The following is a 24,194-nucleotide window of genomic DNA, read 5'->3' as shown; positions in this document are numbered from 1 at the left end:
TTTTCAGTTCGTGTTTCAGCGTTAATAAAACTATTGTTTGAAGAGAAGTTTCATTCGATGGTTGAGGAGTATTTTAATAATTATCTTTTCATTGTATTATCTGTGACTAATTGAGAAACATCAAATGAAATCTGTTTTACAAAAATGAGTGATGAACAAGGAAACCATGTCAATTTCCGTTTGAAACAGTTTATCTCGAAAACGGTTCAAAATAGAAATAGTATTATCTGAACAAAGTTAATCTAAAATTGGATGTAGAGCTCAAAAATGTCGAAATATACAGGGTGTTCTATTTGAAAAAATTGAGTTCCACTCTTTTTTTCATGAGATCAACGTATCTGCATTTTTTGAAGACCCTGTATGAGGCAAATGAAAATATGACTCGGAGTGAAGATCCTTATAGTATCACCCCACTCTATTTCAAATTTTATCGTTTCAGTGCAAGAGAGTTCAAGATTATCAGCATTTATAAAAGTTCATGTTTTGTAAAAAAATATCGAAATTAATTTATATCTTCTAACCAACGTCGAATAGTACTCTATCATTGCCAAAAGCCTGGGTAATTTCTCGGGCTGTTTTGTAAGCGTTTTTCTTAACTTTGAATTCATAGAGAAAAATTGGCCGAAAATCGTTCAGATACATCATGTAGTAATGAGCTGAAAAGAGGTAAAAATTGAAATTTGGGAAGAAATGTATAAAGTTCAAAATTCTCTATCGATCAGTATATACACCACGACATAGTGGAATGAATATTCATTGAGATATGGAGCTACAAAAAACATGACATTAAAATGGACAAACTTTTGTAAAAATGGAAAGGGGTATATTTTTATGAGAAATCCATTTTTCGGAAAAGAAAAGTTTTGACTTTCTACTTCTTCATGTAAGTGAAGTTTGACCTCTTTCATATACTGTATTCTATAACACTCCTATGAATGATATCTGATTCCATAACGAATGTTTGGAGTACAAACTGAATTAGAAAAAAAATTGTATAATGTAGTTAGTGTTCATATAAAAGAAGGTTTTTTCGAAAGTATTTTTCTTTCATCTAATTTAATGATTCTATGAAAGTAGCCGTTTCATGAGGGCATTTCCTTCATGTTTGTGTCTGAAAGTTACTTCTTTACATCATTTACACATCTTTGTGAATAGTTTATTCCGAAATTGATTGCTCTTTTCCATTATTTGGAAGATTCCCACAATTTTTTGTATGAAGATGGAAAAGTAGAAAGCGGAAACAAAAAAATATATTTGTATTCTTTTTTCAAAATTTGTAATTCATGAGATGGTCTGAAAATGATGATGGCATCTTTTGTTTGAATCAATTTGCAACTTCAAAAATAAATAGACGACGAAGCAGAAGTCAAACCCCCCGACATATCAGCTCTTTTCTGATCTGCATTAATGAAAGCGAATGATTTCCTGAACGCTTTCGATAAAGTAAACTCCGGAATGAATTACCATTTAGATTAAGTCCACTTTAAAATGGTGATAGCCAAGACAAATGGTGGCATACATAGAAGGTAAATCGCGGAACATTTAGTTAATTGAAACGTCTGGGGCTGAACTGAACACCAGAACAATTACACTGAGTGTTAACAGATGATAATGTATTCATTTCTCCCCTTTTCCAGCTCTGTACGGGGTGCAGAGTTGCAACCCGATACCGCGACGTCACAGAATGAGGTTGTCAGTAGCATATTACATACGGGGATCCATCACTATTTTGTGATCAAAGTCGAGATTTGTGCGTAGCATAGACATTATAGAAGAGCTTTGTCAATGAAGTCATTTGATACGCTCAGTTCACTTATCGAAATAAACAGTTTTCATATGTAAGTATAAAGTATAATTCTGAAACTCTATTCAAATAATTTTCATTGAATTTCTGTATTTGTTGAAATACCGTATTTGAATGTAAATATCTTGAATGCCACGTTGTTTTTGAATTGAGTTTTTGAAGTTGTTTCTGAGAAATGTAACATATAATGAAGTTTTTCAGCAGATATTCCATTGAGAAATCGAATGACTTGTTGAAATACTTTCCATCTTACTGGAAACTTGGTTGAAATTCGAAAAACATTTTCAAATATCCATATCTTCAATTTTTTATTTTTTACAAGATATTGCAAATGTGCGCAAATAACAAACAGACTATATCGTTGGAATTACCTTCCGGGATGTAATCCAAGAGTGATATTTTACAAAAGTGAGTTTTCTGCGTCGGAAAGATATGTTCTTTTAAATGTTTTTGGCACATAACCTGGAGAACTTTAGAAAACGGAGATATAAAAATAATGTATTAATTTATTTTTTACGATTTTCTTTGTTTTCACCCGAACATTTTGAAAAATTTCTAGTGAAAACTTTCCATCGGTTCATGTATACTCAATTTCATCAGCATAATATATTCAGTCATGTTGAAATTGAAAGGGATATATTTTCAGAAGAGTACAATGTCTGTGAATGATATGTGATTCAATTCCATTATGAATGTTTGGAATACAAATTGAGTAGAGAAAAGAGTTTTTCCTATAATTTATAATAAAATTCGGTTGCTTCAACTCTCTTGATTTCTCCGAGAGTAATATATGTCTGAAAATTATATTACTTGTAGCTACTACTTGCAAAAACACTTTCAGTTTCAGAACAGCATCCTTGTGAAGAAACAATCCAACACTATTCATTTCCAATAAATATTATCTGCATTACCGGCTAAAAGTGATTTATGGATTTTCCTACATAATTTGTTCATCTCCATAAAAAATGTTATGTTGAAATATAATGAAATTTTGTTTTTCCATTCATATTTTCGATGAGATTCATTCTGATCATCCACTGATTACCTCACGTAATAATTCAAAGTCATAGTCACATAAAAAAATCGTAATATAATAAACTCTCTCCCCCTCCAGGAAATACATGGAATAGCCATAAATCTAAAAAAGCATTTTGTCATTCTCCTATTTTATTTTCCAGTACTTTATCTTCCTTATATGTCCTCGTTTACTCCCTTAACGGGTGTGCTCCCCCAATTTCTCTTACAACATCGAACAAATAACTTTGCGAAGTTGTACTCCATAACTGAAACTAACTAGCACTTTCTATTTTTATAGGAGCATTGATTCACAGCGGTCTCATATTTCATCGCATATTTTATTAACTTATTACGGATATATGTTGAGGTGGAAAGATGTCTATTACGTTCTTCGACTAATTGAGGGTAAGGAAGATACTGCATCTGGCGCCTGAGGCAGAAGTTCTGATACTTTGATCTAAGTTCTTGAAAAATATTTCGCCCTCAATTGCATCAAACATATTTTTATACTTGTATGAATTATTTTGAAATGACGATCTTTTCTGATGACTGGATTAAATATTCTTTTTATTAATATTTCATTTGTCTTTGATAAATATTCATTTCGTCTGATCGTATTTTCGTTTTCATTGAAATGAAGAATAAGATTACAGTTAACTATGATAGTTTCATATGTAACTCTTGACTTTCAGTAGAACCTGCACATCACTCAAAACTAACTTTGTTGGTTAAACCAACATTGTTATGAAACTTACAATTTCAATGATTGATTGACATACGTTGTAATACACTTCGATCACTTTTACTCATTTCCGCTATCCATTTTCACTTCTTCCGAATACTTCAATGAACTTATTACTAGAAAAATATCACTTAGTCATATGACAGAGAAGATGCTGAATCCACAAAATAAATACAACTGTTCGAAAGGATCCAAATATATATATCATCCTTTCAGTTGTGTATCGATGCGGGATACAAAGTAAAATCTTGCAAAGCAATCAGTTTATGGCGGAACGAAACGAAATCTAGAAATAGCATAAATCCTGGATTAGAAGCGCTATCAGCCGAAACCACTGAACAGTAAAGAGGATGAACGTTTGCCATAACTGCAATCGCCCTCTCACGGCTCATATTCCCCACGGTGTGTATTAAAGTTGTCTATTAAATTTCCAGAAATTTTCACTCCTACATGTGTCTGTTTCGTCATCTGTTTGTTTCTTCATGGAAAACGAAATACTGCCTTGCAATTTTTCAAATATACAATATATCCAAGATGAAGATGGTCAGCAGAGGAAAATTGGAAACCGTAAGAAATACAAAGTCAGTAAAATCAGGAAATAGTTACTCATTTTAGAGCTTACTCACATGACATTTTGAAACTCAAAATTGAACGATCATGGTAACACATCAGTATAATGATAATAAGCTTCATTTGACAATTCATATAAAGGTACAAGGTATGATTCAGTTATAATAAAGCACAACTGAGGGAGAGATAAGTGATATATCACTTGTTTTGCTTTCAGAAAGAAAAAACAGAAAATGTAAGTGTAAAAATTCAAGATAGATGTGGATTTTAGTTTAGATAAGATGAAATGAAGTTCAGGTGTCATTACTCCATCATTCTGATTGAAATCACCATGATTATATATCACGTCACATTTTGATATTTTATACAAAACAATGCCGGTTATTTTCCAAGTTTCTGTGAGTATTACACAGTTGAAGCCAAGGTCAATGTCATGTAGGAGAATTTTAAATTTATCGATGTTTGAATACTCCTAATGTTTTGGATGAATTTGAAATTATAATTTGTTTCATTTACTTGTAGGATTTCTCTAGATTTAATATTGTCATCTATATTATCTCCGTACAAACAACAGAAGTGCTCCATAACGCTAGTTGCACACACACCGATTTTGGACGGCCAGTATAAAATCGGCTGATATTTTATTGGTAGCGGGTGCTTGCACACTCACCGGATTTTTATCGGTCAAACAATCAATTGCTTTTTTGTCGTAATTAGCACGCACTACCAAAACGAATTTAATGCGTAGTAACTACAATTTCACCGAGCATTCGAGACTGGAATGGGCCACTACTTCCCGGTACTGCCGGGAAGTAGTGGCCGTCCACTGCAGTGGCAGTGGACGACCAATATTTCATTAATTTTTAATAATATGCGGCTGTGTATAGGCTTTTTTTAGGTAAAGTGTAGGGACACAAACTAGCAGTATATTTATACACCACAGGCGTTAAAACGTAACTCACCACTCCGAACATGTAGCGATATACCTAAATGAGTTCCACCAGCCGATTGGCTAGCGTAAGGCATTTCACCCAATAGATTCAAATGTACGTGATGATCACGCATCTATCATTGTTTGGGTTACTTTGTTTGTTGGATGGACAGAGTTGAGTGTGTAAGTTTCAACTGAATGTATATATCTCAAATTTTAGATATATCGATCCAGGTAGGTTGGGTTGACGTGGGTGGTTTGTTCCAGACACTCAGTCGACCGCTGTGTGAACCGGTGGTTCGAATCGCAAGGCCGGACAATCGATTGTCACTTCCGTGTTAGGAATCACACGTTAAAAGATAAGACGTCGTTACTTAGATCGCACACGTTTCGACATTTAAGAGTTATCGTTTGTAAGAGGGCGACAACTGCTTAACGGAAAAACAAATATATTTTTTGACAGATATCTATCGACTATAAAATCTTTGTATTTCTTTTGTACGTGAAAAAAACAAAAAACAATTAGGAATGAACTACGAAAATACGAAAAATCGCCCGGAGGCAAAAAGCGTAAAAATGTATTTATTACTGTGTGAGCGTGAAATGTTTCAGAATATGAAATATCAACATTTACTTGGTCAAACTTGAACGAGTTGTCTTCTCTTCTTGTTGAGCCCAGATGGATTTGCTTGTGATGTTGGCCGAGGTGTTTATTTCTTCTAAAGAGTCTTTTATTTCTATTTCACTTCTGTTCCTCCGATTTCTCTTCCACAAATGCTGTTTCGTTGTTTTTTTTTTTCGGCAGATAGTGTTTATGGGATAGTATCGAATTTTTTCATGGTATCTGAGGATTTCAAAGTTTCTAATTTCTTTACCGTATAAACTGTAGGAATTGGCAACAAAAGTTTTTTTTATATACCCTCTTTCTGTATTAGTTTTTCTGGGTCAAGAAGAAACTCTGATTGTTGATAATCCTGATATTGGAACCTTTGAGTTCGGAACACTTTTCTAATATAATTTTTTTCGTTTGATATGACCCGTTCTCGAAGTTCCTAATGAATATAAATCTATACAGATGTTATAAATGTGAGAGTTTGCGAGGATGGATGTATGTATGTATGTTTGTGGCTCTTTCATGTCTAAACGACTGAACGGCCTCAGATGGAACTTTACATAGATACCCATTTTGGTCATAATATTATAACGATAAGTATCGAGTAAGTCGGGAAAATTCTTGCTTCCTGAGAGCTACCTTGGCGTGCGTTGCCTATACCGTTGGAGTTACATGCAGATTATGTACCGTAAGATTGTTTATTTTGAATAGCCACTAGATGCAAAATACTCAGCGAAAATTAAAATGTATACTTTTCTCACAATGCATATTTTAGAATTTCGGTTAAATTAATACGATAGTCGTTTTGAGTATTTGATATAGGTAGATAAACTTTTCAGTTACTGTATTTTTAGAGTAGAAAAATAAATTACTAGCTATTGCCCACTCTTATATTAACATACAGCCGTCGGTACTCAACCTAGAATCTTGAAATATGCAGGTAGGTTTTTTGTATAGCGTTAATATGCATCAAGGAGGGTTATAGTATTTCCAATACCAATTGGAACAGCTCAGAGAAGGAATTCCCGCCTCGACATAGGCGTCGGCATATTATTTTTCAGTGGTAGTTTCTCAGTTACTTATTCTTACAATCATAGCAATTGATCACTTCATGAAAAGTTATCTCTGCTGAATTTTTCCACCATGGGTGATTATGAAAAACTTAAATTTAAGGTAGTTGATTTCCGAGTCAAAAACTCTAAAATACAATGAAAACACGAATAATCACACCGAATTCTCGTCAAACATATATTTACAGAATAATATAGGCCAACAAAATTGCTAGAAAAATCAAAATTCTTCTTCGATATATTCGGATGAGGTGGAATCACCATCCGGTTGAATAACGATCGGATTTATAGAACTTTGCACATAATATTTGTTTTCTTCTTTTATAACGTGGGTCACACAGTTCTTCCACACATCACTATTACCTACTTCATTCACCACTCGCCTTATATTGTCAAGCACCGCAGCATTCAAAGTCGGTGACTGATTACAATTCCGCAAGCTTTCTTTCATTGTGGCCCAAACCATTTCAATTGGATTGAACACACAATAGTATGAAGGCAAACGTAAGAGAATATGACCACGTATTTCACACATCGAATCAATAATATACTCTTTTTAAATTACGTTGTTTTATTGTCGCCAGTAATACCTTTTTCGTTGGAATCTTTTCGGGTATTTCCATGTCATGATTTCGCATGAAAGCACAATACTTGTAGCATCTTTTGTAGCACCATCAACGTTTGCGAATTTTTTATTCCTTTGTTTTCGTTTCATTGCATGATCAATGACATCCCCTATTTTAATGACTCGAAGAACTGTCGAACGAGATAGTTTCGTTAACTCGCATATTCTATTCACAATAACATTCTGTGAAGTGTGACAGTTTTCCTTCTTCAAGAATTCATGAATATTTAAAATTACTCGCTGAACTTGAACATGTAAGTCCTTATTTTCAAATTCTGGATCCCTGTCGATTGACACAGATTCCTCACACGTAATGTTATCATTTGTTTCAAAAGGTCTCCAGAAAGCCATATTGATGAAAGTACCCAAAAACATTCAGATTTTCACAAAAATCAGTTTGAACGATGAGATTGGAACCTTTGGAGTAAAAGTTGAAAACTTTTTCTAGAGATCAATTACTTTAACACCAAACTGATATTTTTTGCACTCGACGCGCGTTTCGCTTACAAGGTTAGCATTTTCAGGAAAAGCAAATTGATGCTGAATCTAAAGACAAGGGTGAGCTGTTTATATACCTAAACTTTTTTGGTTCGATGTAGACTTTGTTTGTTAAATGATGATTATCCTAATTGATTTTTTGCTATTTAACTAGTGGAACCACTACCTGCAAATTAATTTGTCCGCTTTTTAATCTATTGTTGCAAGACTGCATCTTTTGATTTCATCCCCAGGGAGCATGGGTCTGATATTTGGCTAGTTCCGCAATTGTCGAAGTCATCAGGTATCTCTGGGACCTAAAATTCCTAGTCCAGCCGCTTCCTTGGCTGAAGAGTCGGCAATGGGAATAACTTTACTACTGTTGTGCCCTTCAACCCACCTCAGGATAATGTTATTATCTACCGAGGCGTTGGCTTTTTAAGAACAAAACATAAGCACTACAGAAAAATCCTTAAGGCGCTCTAAGGCCGGAGCTTGTGCGAAAGTAGCGATTCACGTTGGATTTCAATGACTAAAGATTAAATTCATTTGGACAAACGTTCTCAGGAAGTTTATCCCACATAAACGCGCTTCTCCAAATGAAATATTTCTCAAACAGTGAATTTCGAGGTGTACCGAGTGGAACCTCGAAATGATGAGCAGCCAAAGTCCATCGCGTATTTCTAATATGTACCACTCTCAGTGGAATCGAATATGCCAAGTCACTTGAACACCTATCGTGACCGAATTTATCAAAGAGAGACAAGTGTCTCCAATCAGGAGGATGACTCTTCGCTGGATGGAATCCAGCAGATCCAGGGTGTTCTTAGGGGCGGAGCTTCATATATGAGAACAATACTCCAGAGAAGGTGTGTACAGTTTTCTTGTTCGGATTAGTGTTCCAAGCTTTTGAGGAGCAACCTTTGCGACATGATTTTGCCAAGACATATTGGTGTCTATTTTAACTTTCAACAAACTTATCGAAACAGAAAGCAGAATTGTCCGAACATTGAGCTGATGTTCTCACACTTGGCTGATTATTTCAGTTTCTAATAATTTTCACCCCTTAGGTGTTTCAACTTGATTATTTGTGAAGAATTCAATTGTCTGATATTTGATATCAAATTCAATATTTGTACACAACTTTTTACCAACAAAAACAGGTATATTTCAGGAATACCTTCACTGCGGACTATATCTGACCACTGACTGACTATGCGCAAGGAACATTGACACGAGGTCTAAAAATAATAAGCGGATCATTATTTTCACAAACAGTCAGTCTGCAATTTCGACATTGATGAACCCAAAAATGACATCGAGACTTGTTTGGCAGTGCCATGAGTAACTGAGGAAACCGGTGAATAGTAATGAATTAACTATTTACTGGGTGCCAAAAAATCATAAGCAACGAAGAAGCTGATGAGTGTGACAGGCATGGATCCTAAACTCTATATATAGATGAACACTGAACCAGTTGTAGGTACCAGAATCATTAGCCCGGAACCATATTGAGAAATGGCTCTATGAGAAAAACAAAGACTAGAAGGAAAGACATTTAGAAGAATCCATAACGTATTCAAGTAACACTTTAGTGAGGGATTTCCACTGGACAGTTTTCAAAACCGCAAACGACCGCTACTGGTGTTTCTCTCTGCAATAGCTTCCTCGAGCGTTTTCATACATGAGTATGATTTGATCATTTACTTTACACATGAAAATACACTGATTCAAAAATCATCTGGAGTCTTGTCTGTCCAGTATCTTCTCATTTTTAGCAAAAAAAATCACCATTTGTTGTTATAATAATCATTTTCCAGGCCTCATTTACGAAATTGGGCTTTTATTTTGAGCACCCAATACATTTTAATAAACTCTGTCCAGAGAGATTTTTTTCTATCAGCGTATTAGGTTTATAGATCAATCTAATTTCTGCTTCAGACATAGCTTTTAAATTCATATGTTCATGTTCAATTCAATTATTCACTTACCAGCCTCCACCTGCAACCATTTTGAAAGATTTCGATTGTGGATTACCACACAAGAATGAAGAACTTCACACGAAATTACCCGAATTCACTATATCTGTTTTGTCGACACACATTCACATTTGAAGATTTTCCATCGAGAACTCCATCTTCTGAAACAAATATTTGGAATCAGTTTCGTGTTATAAAAGCACATGTTATCTTCATGAATTATAGTAAAATCAATAGCAAAGAAAATATATAACAGATATCCAATATTCAATTTGCCACCATGAATATATTTTTTTTTACTTGATCCTTTTTGATTTCTGAACATTCTGACATATTATTTATATACCATACTCAATGAACCACATACTCAACATTAATTCGACTTGACGAGAAGAAAATCCGGTCTGGTATTTCGTTGTCAAACAGAACATGAGATACCGAGCGTTTCATCTGCTACTGCGGCAGATGTCATCAGTGATATGTACCTACGTTGACTGCGAGAGCTAATGTTACATCTTGAAGTATCAGCTTCGACTGACTGACAGTCGATAATACCTGACTGACAGTGGTCGAATGAATTCTGAAGTCTGAAGTCTGCTACTGTGACAGACATCATCAGTGGAATTTTCCTTGATTGCGAAGACGAAGGTTGTATCTTGAGATATAACCTTCGACGACCCTTGTCAGGATCAAAAACAAATATATATATATATATATATATATATATATATATATATATATATATATATATATATATATATATATATATATCGTGCTATCATCATCTAGGCTCTACTCAAACGGCAGTTTGACGGTACTGACGATGCCCAATAGGCTGAAACAGCTGTCTACCGGTGGGAAAGATCAGAAAGTACTTATCTATTCATATTTTGATTTTTATTGAATTATTTTCCAGCAGCTTGACTGCATTAACCTTTCTCGATTTTATATATATATATATATATATATATATATATATATATATATATATCATATGTAAGTCACAAAAAGGATTTGAAGCTTTATAACTCCTATTCAATTATCTGCGAGTGCTTTCCTCCAGGTCATTAGGTACATTTGCCTGTATTTGGGTTACAATTCTTTGTGTTGGATCTTCTCTAGGTTTACTGTTTCTAGGAGTGTATTGTATTGATTTGCAATATATTGAATGTTAGGTCTTGTTGTGTTTTGATTTGTACTTGTTCCTCGATAAGTGATTTATGACTGTTGAATTTATGGATGTTTAAATCCATACGGTTTTCCTTATTGACTTGTTTTATGAGTTTTAGAAGAAGAAGACAAAAACCAAAAACCGAGCATACAATGCTCGGACTGCAACAAATTCTATATCGGCCAAACCAAGAAAAAACTGATTCAAAGGTACGATGAGCACAAGAAAACATACATAAACCCGATAGTATATAAATAAAACCTCGCAACACACGCCATACAAAACAAACATAATTTCCCCCCCCAGAGAACATAAAACTCATTTTCTGAATGATAACAGATTTGAAGACGATTTAACAAAAAAAAGGTCAACTATCATGAAAAACAGTACAATGGTGAAAGGACTTTCGCCCTTTTCGAGTTATACGGGGAAACATTTTCATTTGATCGTTAAAAAAGACTAAGTATGTTTGTTCCTAAAATTACCAACCAAAAATTTATTCCGAACCTTTCCCTGATATGGTTTCTCTATGTTCATTTGTATTATTCTGCCTATAAAGGATGTTTCTATTGAGCACACCATTGTTGATGAATTTTTATTAGTCCGTTCATATTTTTTTCTACAATATTTTTAACTTTCCTATTTTTACGTCTTAACTACTTCGCAAATCGTACACTCCATTCGTGATCCTTTCCACTGAGAAGATGAACTTTACGTATCTTGTATCATTTGTGTCTTTTTTTTAATATTTCTGGTATATTTTACAGAAATCTGACCGCTTTCAAATTGAAAAAAAGTGTTTTTCACTTTGTTAATCTTCATGAGCTTATACTAACCCAAAACATTTATTTGATTCCCCACACTTCCAGTAACAAAACATTTCTGTCAAGTGTACCAGAGTCTCTCAAATGTCTAGGATTGAGAATTATGAAAATATTCCGTATGAAAAATGATTCAGGAGAAATCAGCCTTGAAATAAGGATGCTTGTAATACAAAATTTCCAAGCAGGAAAAATTTGAATGTTCGTTGTATAGGAATATCTTCTTATCGAAATTATTGGGTGACGTTCTGAAAGAATTGAACCATTCACAAAAGAACTAACAACAGGACCGAAATTTGAATTGTTGTCACTGATGATGCTAGTTATTTCAAACGAAATGCTATGAGAATATAAAGTACGATTTACCACCGAATTGTGATTTTATCGTTCTATCAATATTTTCAATAAGAGACAGATCCGTATTTGAAAAAGAAATGATGGTGGGTGTGTTGATACGAAACGATGGTTCAAAATTTTATTGTTATATCGTTTGAGTACGTTTCAAATATAATAAAACTTTTTTTTCATGTTTTTATATTTTCTGAAATTACAAATCTAGTCGTAAAAACTCAAAAACAGAATTTTCAGTTTTTCCTGAATAACTCAAAACAAGCGGAAGGAAGTTCCTGTAAATTTTTTTCAGTCATTGTACTGTTCCATTGTACTGTTGATAACTTTTTTCCTCTTTAATCGTCTTCATATATGTTGAGGATTTGGATATAGCAATGATAACATGATAAAAGACACGGCCTGTATAGCTATTCAACATTTTTAAAATTGTTGAAAAAGGATATTTCTATACGATCGAATCACTTTCTTTCTGGATAACATTTCGTATTCAATAAAATTCTCACAATGATATTCACATTGAAGAATTGAGTGTATGAATACTGTGTATGATAATAACTGATAACATAGAATAGTAAACGACAATTAGGTATGCAAAATCTAACAAGACAATACGAACATGAATACTGTTGTAAATCATGCCCTGAAGAGGATAACACCGGCCGCCACTGGTAGCCATAAACCAATTGTGACGTGGCTAAGAGCCCGCTCCGTTCGACCGACGTTTCGCGGTTTTTCGATGTTCTCTGGCGTTCTAGACATGACATGGGGAGAATAATGCTACCGGCTTCAATAGAATTCCAGTGAATTTTTGTACCTCCTTCGATTGCCAAATATAAACGCCATCCACTCGCCTTTCGGGATAGTCAAGTTTCGCGGACAGTATCGTACAAGGCGATCTTATAAGGCGATAGATATTTGAATAATAGTTGAGAGTGTGGTTTGCTCAAAACCAATCAAACTAGTTTTCCAGCTTTTCATTTTGAAAAATGAGAATTAAAATACAAAATAAAAAGATGAGGGAATCTTCGAAAGAAAGGGAGAAAGTAATCAATTTGAAAATAAGTAAATCTATACATGGATGTGTAGATCATGCAAAGAAGTAACTTTATTTGAAAGTATAGAGTTACTTATTTTGATTACTGAAGTTGATTACTTCCTTCCTTTTTTTGGAAGATTCCCTCATCCTTTTTTTGTATCGAGATGGAATAGTAGAAAGCCAAAAACTTCCTTTCCCAAAAATTAATCACTCCTAAAAATATAACCAAATATAACCCCTTCAATTCAAATAAGATTCCTCTTGGCTGGGATTGAATCAAATAGGTGAATGAATGTCATTACGATGTCATCGATGACATAAACATATCAAGCTTATTCTGTGACATCAAAAATCGTAATTCATGAATGAATTGTGTGTATTTTCAATGATGTTATCAAATTTGGTACTGAAAAGCCTTGGGGCAAGTGTCTTAAGGCGAAACATCGATGTATACCAGTGAGGATGACAGTGTTCCATGTAAGTGCAATTTGTTACCATTCATTTAAAGTAGAACTCATGTGAATGCTATCTAATTTTTATTCCACAACGAATGTTTGAAATACAAACTGAGTAGAGAAAAGTATCTTCTGTATAATTCATTATTCATATAGAAGTATTTGTTTCGAAAGATTTTTTTTTCTTTCGTATAATTCAATGTTTATATGAAAGTAGCTGTTTCAGGAGGACTTTCTTTCAGTTTATGTCTGAAAGTTACTTCTTTGCATGATCTACACATCCATGTATAGAGTTACTTATTTTCAAATTGATTACTTCCTTCCTTTTTTTGGAAGATTCCCTCATTCTTTTTTTCATCAAGATTGAGTAGAGGTTGCTGTCACTCCAAGGGAGTTCAAGGAAAAGTCAGAATATTCCACTCATGAATTGCATATTACGTAGAAAATGAATTCATCAGTTACTCTTGGATTACACTGTATACAACGTGTATTTTTTTTAATAACTTTGACATTACTGTATATATTTTTGTGAAAAGTAGAACGTATTAAGAGCCGTAGAAGTGTGAATACCTTATTTCTTTTCCTAGTGGACTCACTTACTCTTTGAAAATTATTTCAAATTCAGAAGAAATCAGTGGCATACCAGTTTTCGCGTTGAAATGGTTCGGTGGAAATCCTGCATGAATGTTACTGGCAAGAATAAGAAATATTGAACGGTTTAACCAAAAATGTCCACAATCGGATTAAATCTATATAGTTGTTATTTATATACAATAAGTTTTGGTACATTAAATTTTCACACATATCTGAAAAACACCTTTCGAATTGTCATTCATCAGGATCTCTGACATTTCATTCAAACGCAATACTACACAAATAATAAGTGATAATAGACAAGGTTCGATAACTTTTGAAACAAAAAAAAAATTACAGTAGGATGAAACCCATTAGAAAAAGAGGGCAATATGATAAAAATGGAAGGAAAAATACTTAATTACGGGCGATCTGAGTTCGGGAAGTGGGAAAGGGTGAATTTTTGAGGGTAAAAAAAGTCCTATAAAAAAAGTTGGAAAGCCAAGTTGTAGGTGATGAAAAGGTCTACAACATTTGTATCCACAATTTTTTGACATAATCTGAAAATTTATGTGAATAATTCAAATAACCTTGGTTATTTGTTTTTTTATTTTTATCTTTTTCAAAAAAAATATTTTTTTTACGAAATTTAGTGAAAACTTACCTTTTATGTCTCAAATACACTGTAATTCATTTGATTTAAAATATTCACTTCTTCACCTTATTTTGACTTAATATCAAAAAAGCACCCTTATTTTCAATCGAAAATTCTCGCATCAAAGTATCAGCTCTTTTCAAAAAATCGATGGACTTTTTGTTCGTTGAAATCTCTACTTTCTGATGGTGTACAGAAATATATATTACTATAATAAATGTTCTCAGAAAATGCAAAAAAAATTAAAAAACTCGAATTTTTTTTAATCATAAGAAAAATGTGATTTCTACAATTTTATTCAGTTAAAGAGTTTATTTATTGAATTCTAATTACATTCATGTACTAGAAAATCTACTAAATTTAGATACTCCATTCTGATCACGTTATTAATTATAATATTTTTAAAAACTGCAATCTTGTTATTTATCTTATTTTGAATTTTAATCACTAATCTATTAGTTTTTGTCTCTTTGATGGCATTTCTTCATCGTTTCATTCGACAAACCTTTCCAATTCTAGTTGATTTTCGAAATCTTCAAGACTATCACCTTCTTCGTCTCCACTATCATTTCCAGTTTGCATTGTTTCTTCATCTACAATTTCATCTGAATCATTAACTTCCTCGTAGGTTTTTTCTTTCATATTGGAGCAATTTTTAGAACCATGACAATTTGAGCATAAATTTTCAACAGTTACATTTCAAACTGTTATATCCAGTTTCACAGCTGCAGCAAATAGTTTTAAGCAATACTTCCGGAATTAATTTCTGTCCTGAAAATTTGGGCATAATGCTACGTCGATGTTACTTCCAGCCCCAATCTGTTGTCAATTCATTACCCAACCTAGTTTGAAGCTAATAATATGCCCTGTAACAATGTTGTTCTGCTTCTCCTTCTGTGGGTAGGAGGTTTGCCAAAATGAAAGATGCCAATTCATATTTTTCAAATCTTAATTGATTCAGTGTTATTTTTTAATTTTTACATTTATAAATAGATTTTATAAATAGTAATCCAATTTTTATATCTTCTTTACTTGCATCTTCCTTATAAAAGACATCGGCCAAATTTGACAAATTTTTAGCGCCTAATAATGAATTTACGATACTTTTCTTTCCTTTTCCGGTAAATCCAGATGTTGTATCGCAACCGGAAAAACAATGTAGAAATTACATTTATTTGAATTTAATTGATTTGAAAGGAACAAAAGATCAATATCTCAGCCCACAACAATGACAGTTTTATTAGTATCTCTGGCAATTTCTATCGAGGTCTTAATTATGTCAGCATCAGCATCTTCTTCTACTTGTTTACAGAAAAACTCATGTTATTGTATTCCTTTCATTGAAGTTTTTATTATTTTGTCTTTGTTTTCCTCTTTAGACAAATTGTTTTTTGCAAATATGGTATTTTTTTATGGTTTTGGTATTCAAATTATGGAATATTGTCTAAGGTTTTTCTACGACTACGTTCTTCCCTTTTAGTTGAAATAGCTGCTGGTACTCTTGTGCTGACCTGATTTTTTAATTTCGGGGTACCCATCAAAGACAATATAGCTGCTTGCTGCGTAATGTTTTTCTACATAGCACAAATATTTATTCATGATCTCTTCTGCCAAATCATTTTGTGCAGTAAATTCCACTGTCGACGACATGCACTGTGCCGTTAAAATGCGTTGGTCTATTCTCACTCACAAATAATTCGTACAGTTAGGATTTTACATTTTTCCTGAGGCCATTTTCTGTAAAAACCTCCTAGCTCCTTTCCCACTTCTCTATGAAATACCTCTCAATGGACTAAACTTTTCCGTAGGTATATGAATTATTTTGAAACAGCAATGAATAGATATCTACAAATATTATTTAAAGAAGATTCTACAACCTTCTCAAAATATTGTAGATGTATTATTAAATATTAACTTATTTGTTTGTTAATTATAGTAGTATATTTCGATTTGCAATTTTTTCGTTCATCAATGTAACATGGAATCTTACGTTTTTCGAGTAATTAAATTGTAAATTTCAATAAAAAGCTCAAAATTGTACATAATGATTGAAAACAATTTCGAATTCGAGTTTTTTTTTTCGATTTTTTTCATTTTCTGAGAACATTTACTATAATGATGTATATTTTTTCAACCATCACCAAGTGGGGATTTTAAGAAACAAAAAGCACACCGACTCTTTGGAAAAAGCTAATATTTTGATGCGAAAATTTTCAATTGAAAATTAGGGTGCTTTTTTTGATATTACGTCAAAATAAGGTGAAAATATAAATATTTCAAATCTAATAAATTGCAGTGTATTTGTGACATGAAAAGGTGAGTTTTCACCAAATTTTGTAGAAATTTTTTTTTTGAAAAAGAAAAATAAAAAACCAAAAACTTGGTTATTTGGATTTTTCACATAAATTTTGAGGTTATGTGAAAAAATGGTAGATCTTCTTATTACCTACAACTTCGCTATTTAACTTTTTTCCATAGGATTCGTAGTTTTGCCGGAAATCGGGTAAACCATTTTTTACCCTTAAAAACTCACCCCCTCCCACTTCCCGAACTCAGATCGCCCGTAATTGATTTTTTGTTTCATTTTTATCATATTTTCCTCTTCTTCTGATAGGTTTTATCCTACTATTATTTTTTTCACTTTTTACCATTTTTGAAGGCTTCAGCCCTGGTATATAAAAACATGAACAAATTCAACTTTCCACCATAACTCGCTCACTGACGTTGAAATACCACACAAAAATTAGAAAATCGTAAGTACTCATGAAGATATTGGACAGGTTTACTTGGTTATTATTATTATTTTTAGAACTTAAACCCGTTGAATATGGTAAGGATATAACGGAAAGACATGGGAATTTTTCCAAACACCGTATGAGATATTCAAAATCTCAGTTTCCGGTGTTCTGACAGTACATTGTAATTCTTTTAGATTTTTGTCTGTTTCAAAATTTTCCTCTCGCACAATTTTAATGGAGTTTGAAAATATTCGAGCATCCGGACCATTTCTATATAGAAAGCGCCTTTCATATAATTCCCTATCTTCCAGTGCATTACCATTAGTGAGTCCTACATTCAATCCATATTTGTTAACCATGAATTTACACAATGAAACATGTTTTTCGAAACTGTTGATTTTAATGACTTGAATGTCTAACAACGAAACTGAGTAGATTAGGTACTGTCAAATCATTATGCTTTCGAAACAGAATCTACTTTTTACTCATTATATACGTTTTAAATTAAAAAGTTGTCAATGAATGAATCACATTTTTTATGATAAAACGGTACGTCAAACAAAAAAAAACAAACCAAAGAAAAAGGAAAAATTCGCATGATTCAGTGCATTTCTCATACGATGCCCACTGACAAAAATACCAAATTATTATGTGCAGCAGAAATTAGCTTCAGATGCATTTGAGATGAGCGATCCGTTTAATAGTGGGTCATATGAAAGTTATATAAAAGAGCATATTTTTCGAAAAACTTCAAAATCGTTTAGTTCGAGAGTAAATACCATTGAGTCAAACATATGTCTTTTTTTTCGTAATGGACTCAAAAATAATCTTTTCAAATAATGACATAAAACTTTCTGTATAGTATTCATATAAAACTGAGTGTACCATACTTGAGCAATATAAGTTCTGAGCAACTAAAGTTTTTCAAAATTGTGTTTCCAGTAAATCCGTTGATTATCACTATCACTGTTAACCAGCAAAAATTTTACAGCACTCAACGTTCACATAAATCTATAAAAGGGCGTTCAAATTGTCATCCAGGGTCACTTTGATGAAAATATTCACTACACAGTTATCAAGTGATAAAACCAAATCGAACTTTCCACCACAACTCCTACACGGAACTTAAAATCTTCATACGAAAATGAGAAAAATTGTACTCACCAAGATATCGGATAGGCTTGCAAGCGACGTCAGCTCCGGGTAACGTTTGCCTTCCGACGCTGACTCAAGAGACGTTGCGGCGCCGTCTCCCGACGTAGGCGGCTATTGGCCGCCCCTCGCTCCGATACAGTGTGCGCTCGCGAAGGGCGGCCAACCGAGGCCCTGGGAGGCGGGACTTATCGCTACATTTGACATTGTTTCAATTTTAACTTACGAAAAATTTCAACAGTTTCCCCGTAAATACGATCGGCCATGTTGGAAATTCGTCTCGATTGTTTTAGAGATCTTATTAACTGATTTTGCTAAAATTTTCCATGAGGAGTTATAACCGTCTACCTTTCTAGCATTGTGATTTATATTCGATTTTTTATGGTCGTTATTGGGTATAATGGTATCAGTATGTTTCTTAAGTTCAATAATAATGTTTGTAAAACAAGTAATTTTTGTAATTCATTAATTTTCGTTCTATAAGTTTTAAATGATGGGTTGTGTAGATCAAGATAACGATTCACGAAATAGTGGTAATAATAAAAAGTGGTGATGAGAAATTAATTTTAGATGAAATTAGAACGCAACGATTCTAAAAATATCTGTCTCTTGCTGAACATCAAAATGAAAGGAATACAAATAAAAATAATTAGTATTGAAAACAAAAGTTAAATGGAAACACCAGCTATATTTCATTTGAAATATACACCAAATACCTTTTATGAAATGAGTTTCCCTATAACTGCATAAATTACACAGGTCTGCAAAAAAAACTTTTTAAAAAATTGTTTTGATTTCATTAACTGATCTTTATGAAGTTTTTTGCGCTGATTTAAAAAATGACATTCGTTTTTATCTATCACGTAAGGTTTGCCTACAAAATAAGGATGAAATAATTGAAAAATTTTCATTATTTTAATATGAAGTAAAAGCAAAAAACAATGCTGCATAGGTAAACTAAGCATAATAGTGATACACAAGTGTTTGCAAAGTGATTATAAGTTCATGTAAAAACGTTTTCTTTTTCCCTCAAAGCTTCTTTTGGTACTTTTTTGACTGTGAATTTTGTGTGAATTTTACCTTTTCAACATCCAACGGTAGTTTGCCATCATGTTAACATTCCACCGACTTTGGTATCTGCGTTCCATTTCTTTTATGTCTTGATGAAACTGTTCTCCTTTTTCCTCCCTTACAGCCTCTAGATTTTCGGGAAAGTAGTCCAGATGTGAGTGAAGGAAATGGACTTTGACACTTATGTTGCAGCCCAATATTTTGTAGTTTTGTATCAATTCAGCAACTACAGTTTTGTAGTTTGGGTCTTTTTTATTTCCAAAAAAGCCTGTCATAACCAGTTTAAATGAATTCCAGGCATTTTTTTCTTTCATTTACATTTTAGTGACAAAGCTTTCATCTTTTAAAAGTTTTCTTATGTCAGACCCAACGAGCATCCGATAGACTAGAAAACTTTTCAGAAAGATACTTGAAACAATCTCCTTCTTTGTCTAATGCTTTCACAAACTGTTTCATTAGCCCCAATTCGATATGGAGTGGTGGAAATAAGATTTATTTAAGGGTCCACTAAACTTTATTTTTCAACATTTTTAACTCCAGGAATAAGACCCTTTCTTATTGGCCACACCTGCTTGATAAAGTATTGTTTCCTGTCACGGCTATCCCATTCACATAGGAAACATGGAAACTTAGTGTAACCACTTCGTTGACCTAGTAACATTGAAATAACTTTCAAGTCTCCACAAATGGTCCACTTATGATCGCAGTAGCTGAGCTTATTAAGAACAAATTCAAGATTTTCGTAGCATTCTTTCAAATGGAGTGAGTGTCCAACAGGCACAGAAGCATATTGGTTCCCATTGTGAAGAAGTACAGTTCTCAAACTTCTTTTTGATGAATCGATGAAAAGTCTCCATTTCTCTGGTTCATACGTTATGTTGAACATTTCCATGATGCCGGGTACATTGTTGCAGAAAACTAGGTCAAAAAAAGGGACAAATTCCTTTTCTCTGAATCGGTACCATGAAAATGAAACACCGGAGGCTAATATCTGTCATTCTTTAAGTCTAGACCATGAAACTTCTGCCGAGTCCTTTGAGAGGCTGGATTTTTCCAGTTTAGATTCGTTTTGTTATTTAAATAAATAGATTAAAACCGTATTTTATGTTAGATATACACTCACATTGTATGGTAACTTGTTTATCATAAAAGCTCCATAATTTAGACTCAATTTATCGCTTATATATGCTATATAATACAGAAACATCGAACCCATACCGAACCTAAAAACCCATTTAATAAAAAAAATTCAGTATTCAATATCTATACGTGATAGATTTTTTTTACTATTTTTTCCGTAATATGCACACAAAACCATGTTATCACTAGTTGAATATCCTATAATTTTTTCATCCCAGACCTGTGTTATTTATACAGTGTGACCCATTATTAATGGAAACACCCGCCAAAATTTGAAGTTGTGAACCGATTTTAATAATTTTTTTTTGAAATGTCAAGTACTAAGAGGTCTTCCTTGTGACAAAATTTGAAATGTTCATTAAAGTTTCAGGGCATACTACGATATTTTTTCTTAGTCGAAAATCGGGATTTTTTATTCAGAGTGCCCCTAAACAGGTGTGACCGAAATTTCATGAAAAAATATTCATTATTAACAAAGTTATGACAACTCAAAAATTCGAAAACTCACACAGCTAACAGTTACAAAAAACACCCTATATCAACAGATATAGCTATGAGAATATATTTTTTATGATTTCAACAATAAAGTGCCGCCAGATGAAAAAAAAACAAATAGCGTAAATATTTTTAATGAAAATACTGGTGCAGTATCAAAAATGATGTTAAAAAGTAATCCTGTACAAAGACGAAACAGGAATGACAAGTTTAATCAAATCATTTTAGATTATTTCGGAAATAATCCTAATGCCAGTATAAGGAATGTCACTTTAGATTTGAATAATCCACGAGAAACTATTCGGAGATGTCTCAAGGCGAAGAATATTGAACCTTTCAAGCCAAAATTTTTACACACACTCCGAGAAGGCGACGAAGCAAGACGCCTGGAATATTGTTTATGGGCCCAAGGGGAATATTTAAACAATAGAAATTTCCTAAAAAATATTTTATATACCGACGAAGCCACTTTCACTACAAATGGAGTAGTGTCATCACAGAATTGTCGCTATTGGGCAGCGGATAATCCTAACTGGGTAATAAACTGTAAAAGCCAGTATTCCCAAAAAATCAACGTCTGGTGTGGGATATTGATTTGGGATACTATTCACGAGCTGCCAATCAATGAACGATCAAATTTAATTGTCCAGTTTGATGGGTGTTCAGTTCATTATGCCAGAGCTGTGAGGCAATGGCTTAACGAGCATTTTCCAAACCGATGGATAGGCAGTTGTAGTCCGTTTATAGAGTGGCCACCCAGATCTCCAGACCTCACAGTTTTGAACTTTTTTCTCTGGGGACTTCTCACACAAAAGGTTTACAAAAATCGCTCAAGAGATAGAAATTACCTTTGTGCAAGAATTCGACAGGTATGTGCAGATATTAGCCCTCAAGAACTAAGGAACGTAATCGATACATGTGTCGTAAGAGCTACGACACATGTATCGAAATACGTGGTGGATTAATAGAGGCTACTAGAATATGAGTTAGAATTAATTGTTGCACTGAATCGAAACATTTCAATAATTAGTTATTAGTTACGTTTATTAAAATGTTTTGCTTCATTGTTAGTTGAATTGTGTGAATTTAATTCCGTTATTTTCATCAAAAATATTTACGCTATTTGTTTTTTTTTTCATCTGGCGGCACTTTATTGTTGAAATCATAAAAAAATGATATATTGTGACTGTTAGCTGTGGGAGTTTTCGAATTTTTGAGTTGTCATAACTTTTTCATTAATGAATATTTTTTCATGAAATTTTGGTCACACCCATTTAGAGGCACTCTGAATCCAGTGGCGTAGTGATTTTTTCAATAAAAAAATCACTAATAAAAAATCCCGATTTTCGACTAAGAAAAAATATCGTAGTATGGCCCTGAAACTTTAATAAACATTTCAAATTTTGTCCTAAGGTAGACCTTTTAGTACTTGACATTTAAAAAAAAATTATTAAAATCGATTCACAACTTCAAATTTTAGGGGGGTGTTTCCATTAAAAATGGGTCACACTGTAGAATGTTTTAATGGAAACAAAAATTAGAAATCAATCGAATCATGATGCATGCTCCTAATAAAATAAACAATGTCGATGTTCCCTTGAGTTGAGTCATCTCGTTCTTCTGATTCTGTTGAAATGAACATTTTTGCATTTTCTAAATTACTTCAGCAAGCTTCAATCATTCTTTTCAGCTGATCAAGTAAATTTTCTGTTAGATTCACATCTGGAGAGCACCCAAGCCAGTCCAGAATGATCAGTCCTTCCACTTTAAATTATTTCTGAGATCTTATATTAGGTTGTTTCAGGAGTTTTTTCCGTTAATATGAGTCTACTTCAAACTATCATATTTCAGTGTTATATCTCAATTTGATCTAAATTAGCGTCATTTGAATCAGTGCACTTCTGCCAACGTACCACTAGTCGCTTAATTCCATCACTTCTATGCTCAGGATTCGATGAATTCGTCAGAGTCCCTTTTTGCCTGGTCCTGATTGGCGAAGGTTCTACCGGTGAGAAAGTTATCAAAGTGCTTCAAGAGATGGTAATCTCGGCGAAAGGTCGGCGAGAAGTCTGGAGAGTATGGTGCTGGATGAGGCAGAACTTTGAAGCTCAATTCATTTAATTTTCGGATGGTTAATTGTGAAACGGGCGTTGCCGTAGAACAGGATTTGATCTTTTCTATTGACCAGTTCCGGCTGCTGCTGACGTTATTTTTTGTACATTTCGTCGATTTCCTAACAATATGACTCAGCTGTGATGGTTTGGACCGGTGGCAGATAGTAAAACACACCAGCCGCTGACCACCAAACAGTAACCATGGTCTATTTTTGGTAGGTTTTCACCTTTGGGAAGTGCCTGGGTATTACATCGGTGTTAAGCACTCTCCTGAACGTCTTCTGTTGTCGTAGAGAATCTACTTTTCATCACACATAACGATTCGATTCAAACAATGATGGTTTTGGTTTGGCAATAGCAAAGAAGCATAAACTTTGTAATGTGACAAATTCTGTCGATTGTTCCAATTGTGTGGCACCCAGTTGTCGAGCTTTTCGACCTTTCCAATGCATTTCAAACCATCATATTCCGCCTAGCTCTTCTGTCATTCCATGCTCCGTTTACCAGTCTTCACCAGGGTACTCAAATCCTTGTCCTGGTCAACCACTTCGAAGCTGATCATCGAAGCTCCGGAATGAAATTTCGCAAACTAAC

General features: G+C 33.5%; 1 protein-coding gene across 1 annotated transcript in view; it reads right to left on the bottom strand.

Annotated features, from left to right (window-relative positions):
• The window catches only part of VGlut (Vesicular glutamate transporter), a 246,183-nt gene extending 236,197 nt beyond the window's left edge, over positions 1-9,986 (bottom strand). Inside the window, exon 1 of the mRNA XM_074182632.1 lies at positions 9,841-9,986. Within this exon, the coding sequence (XP_074038733.1) occupies positions 9,841-9,860 (20 nt within the window). The 5' untranslated portion in view covers positions 9,861-9,986. The remainder of the gene's footprint in view (positions 1-9,840) is intronic.
• Between the last annotated feature and the right edge of the window lie 14,208 nt (positions 9,987-24,194).

The sequence above is a fragment of the Leptinotarsa decemlineata genome, unplaced genomic scaffold (genome assembly GCF_025532065.1).
Source record: "Leptinotarsa decemlineata unplaced genomic scaffold, Ldec_3_MD MMD2_tig00026328_RagTag_RagTag, whole genome shotgun sequence".
In the NCBI taxonomy this organism is placed as follows: Eukaryota; Metazoa; Arthropoda; class Insecta; order Coleoptera; family Chrysomelidae; genus Leptinotarsa; species Leptinotarsa decemlineata.
This window is presented reverse-complemented; position numbering and strand designations above follow the sequence as displayed.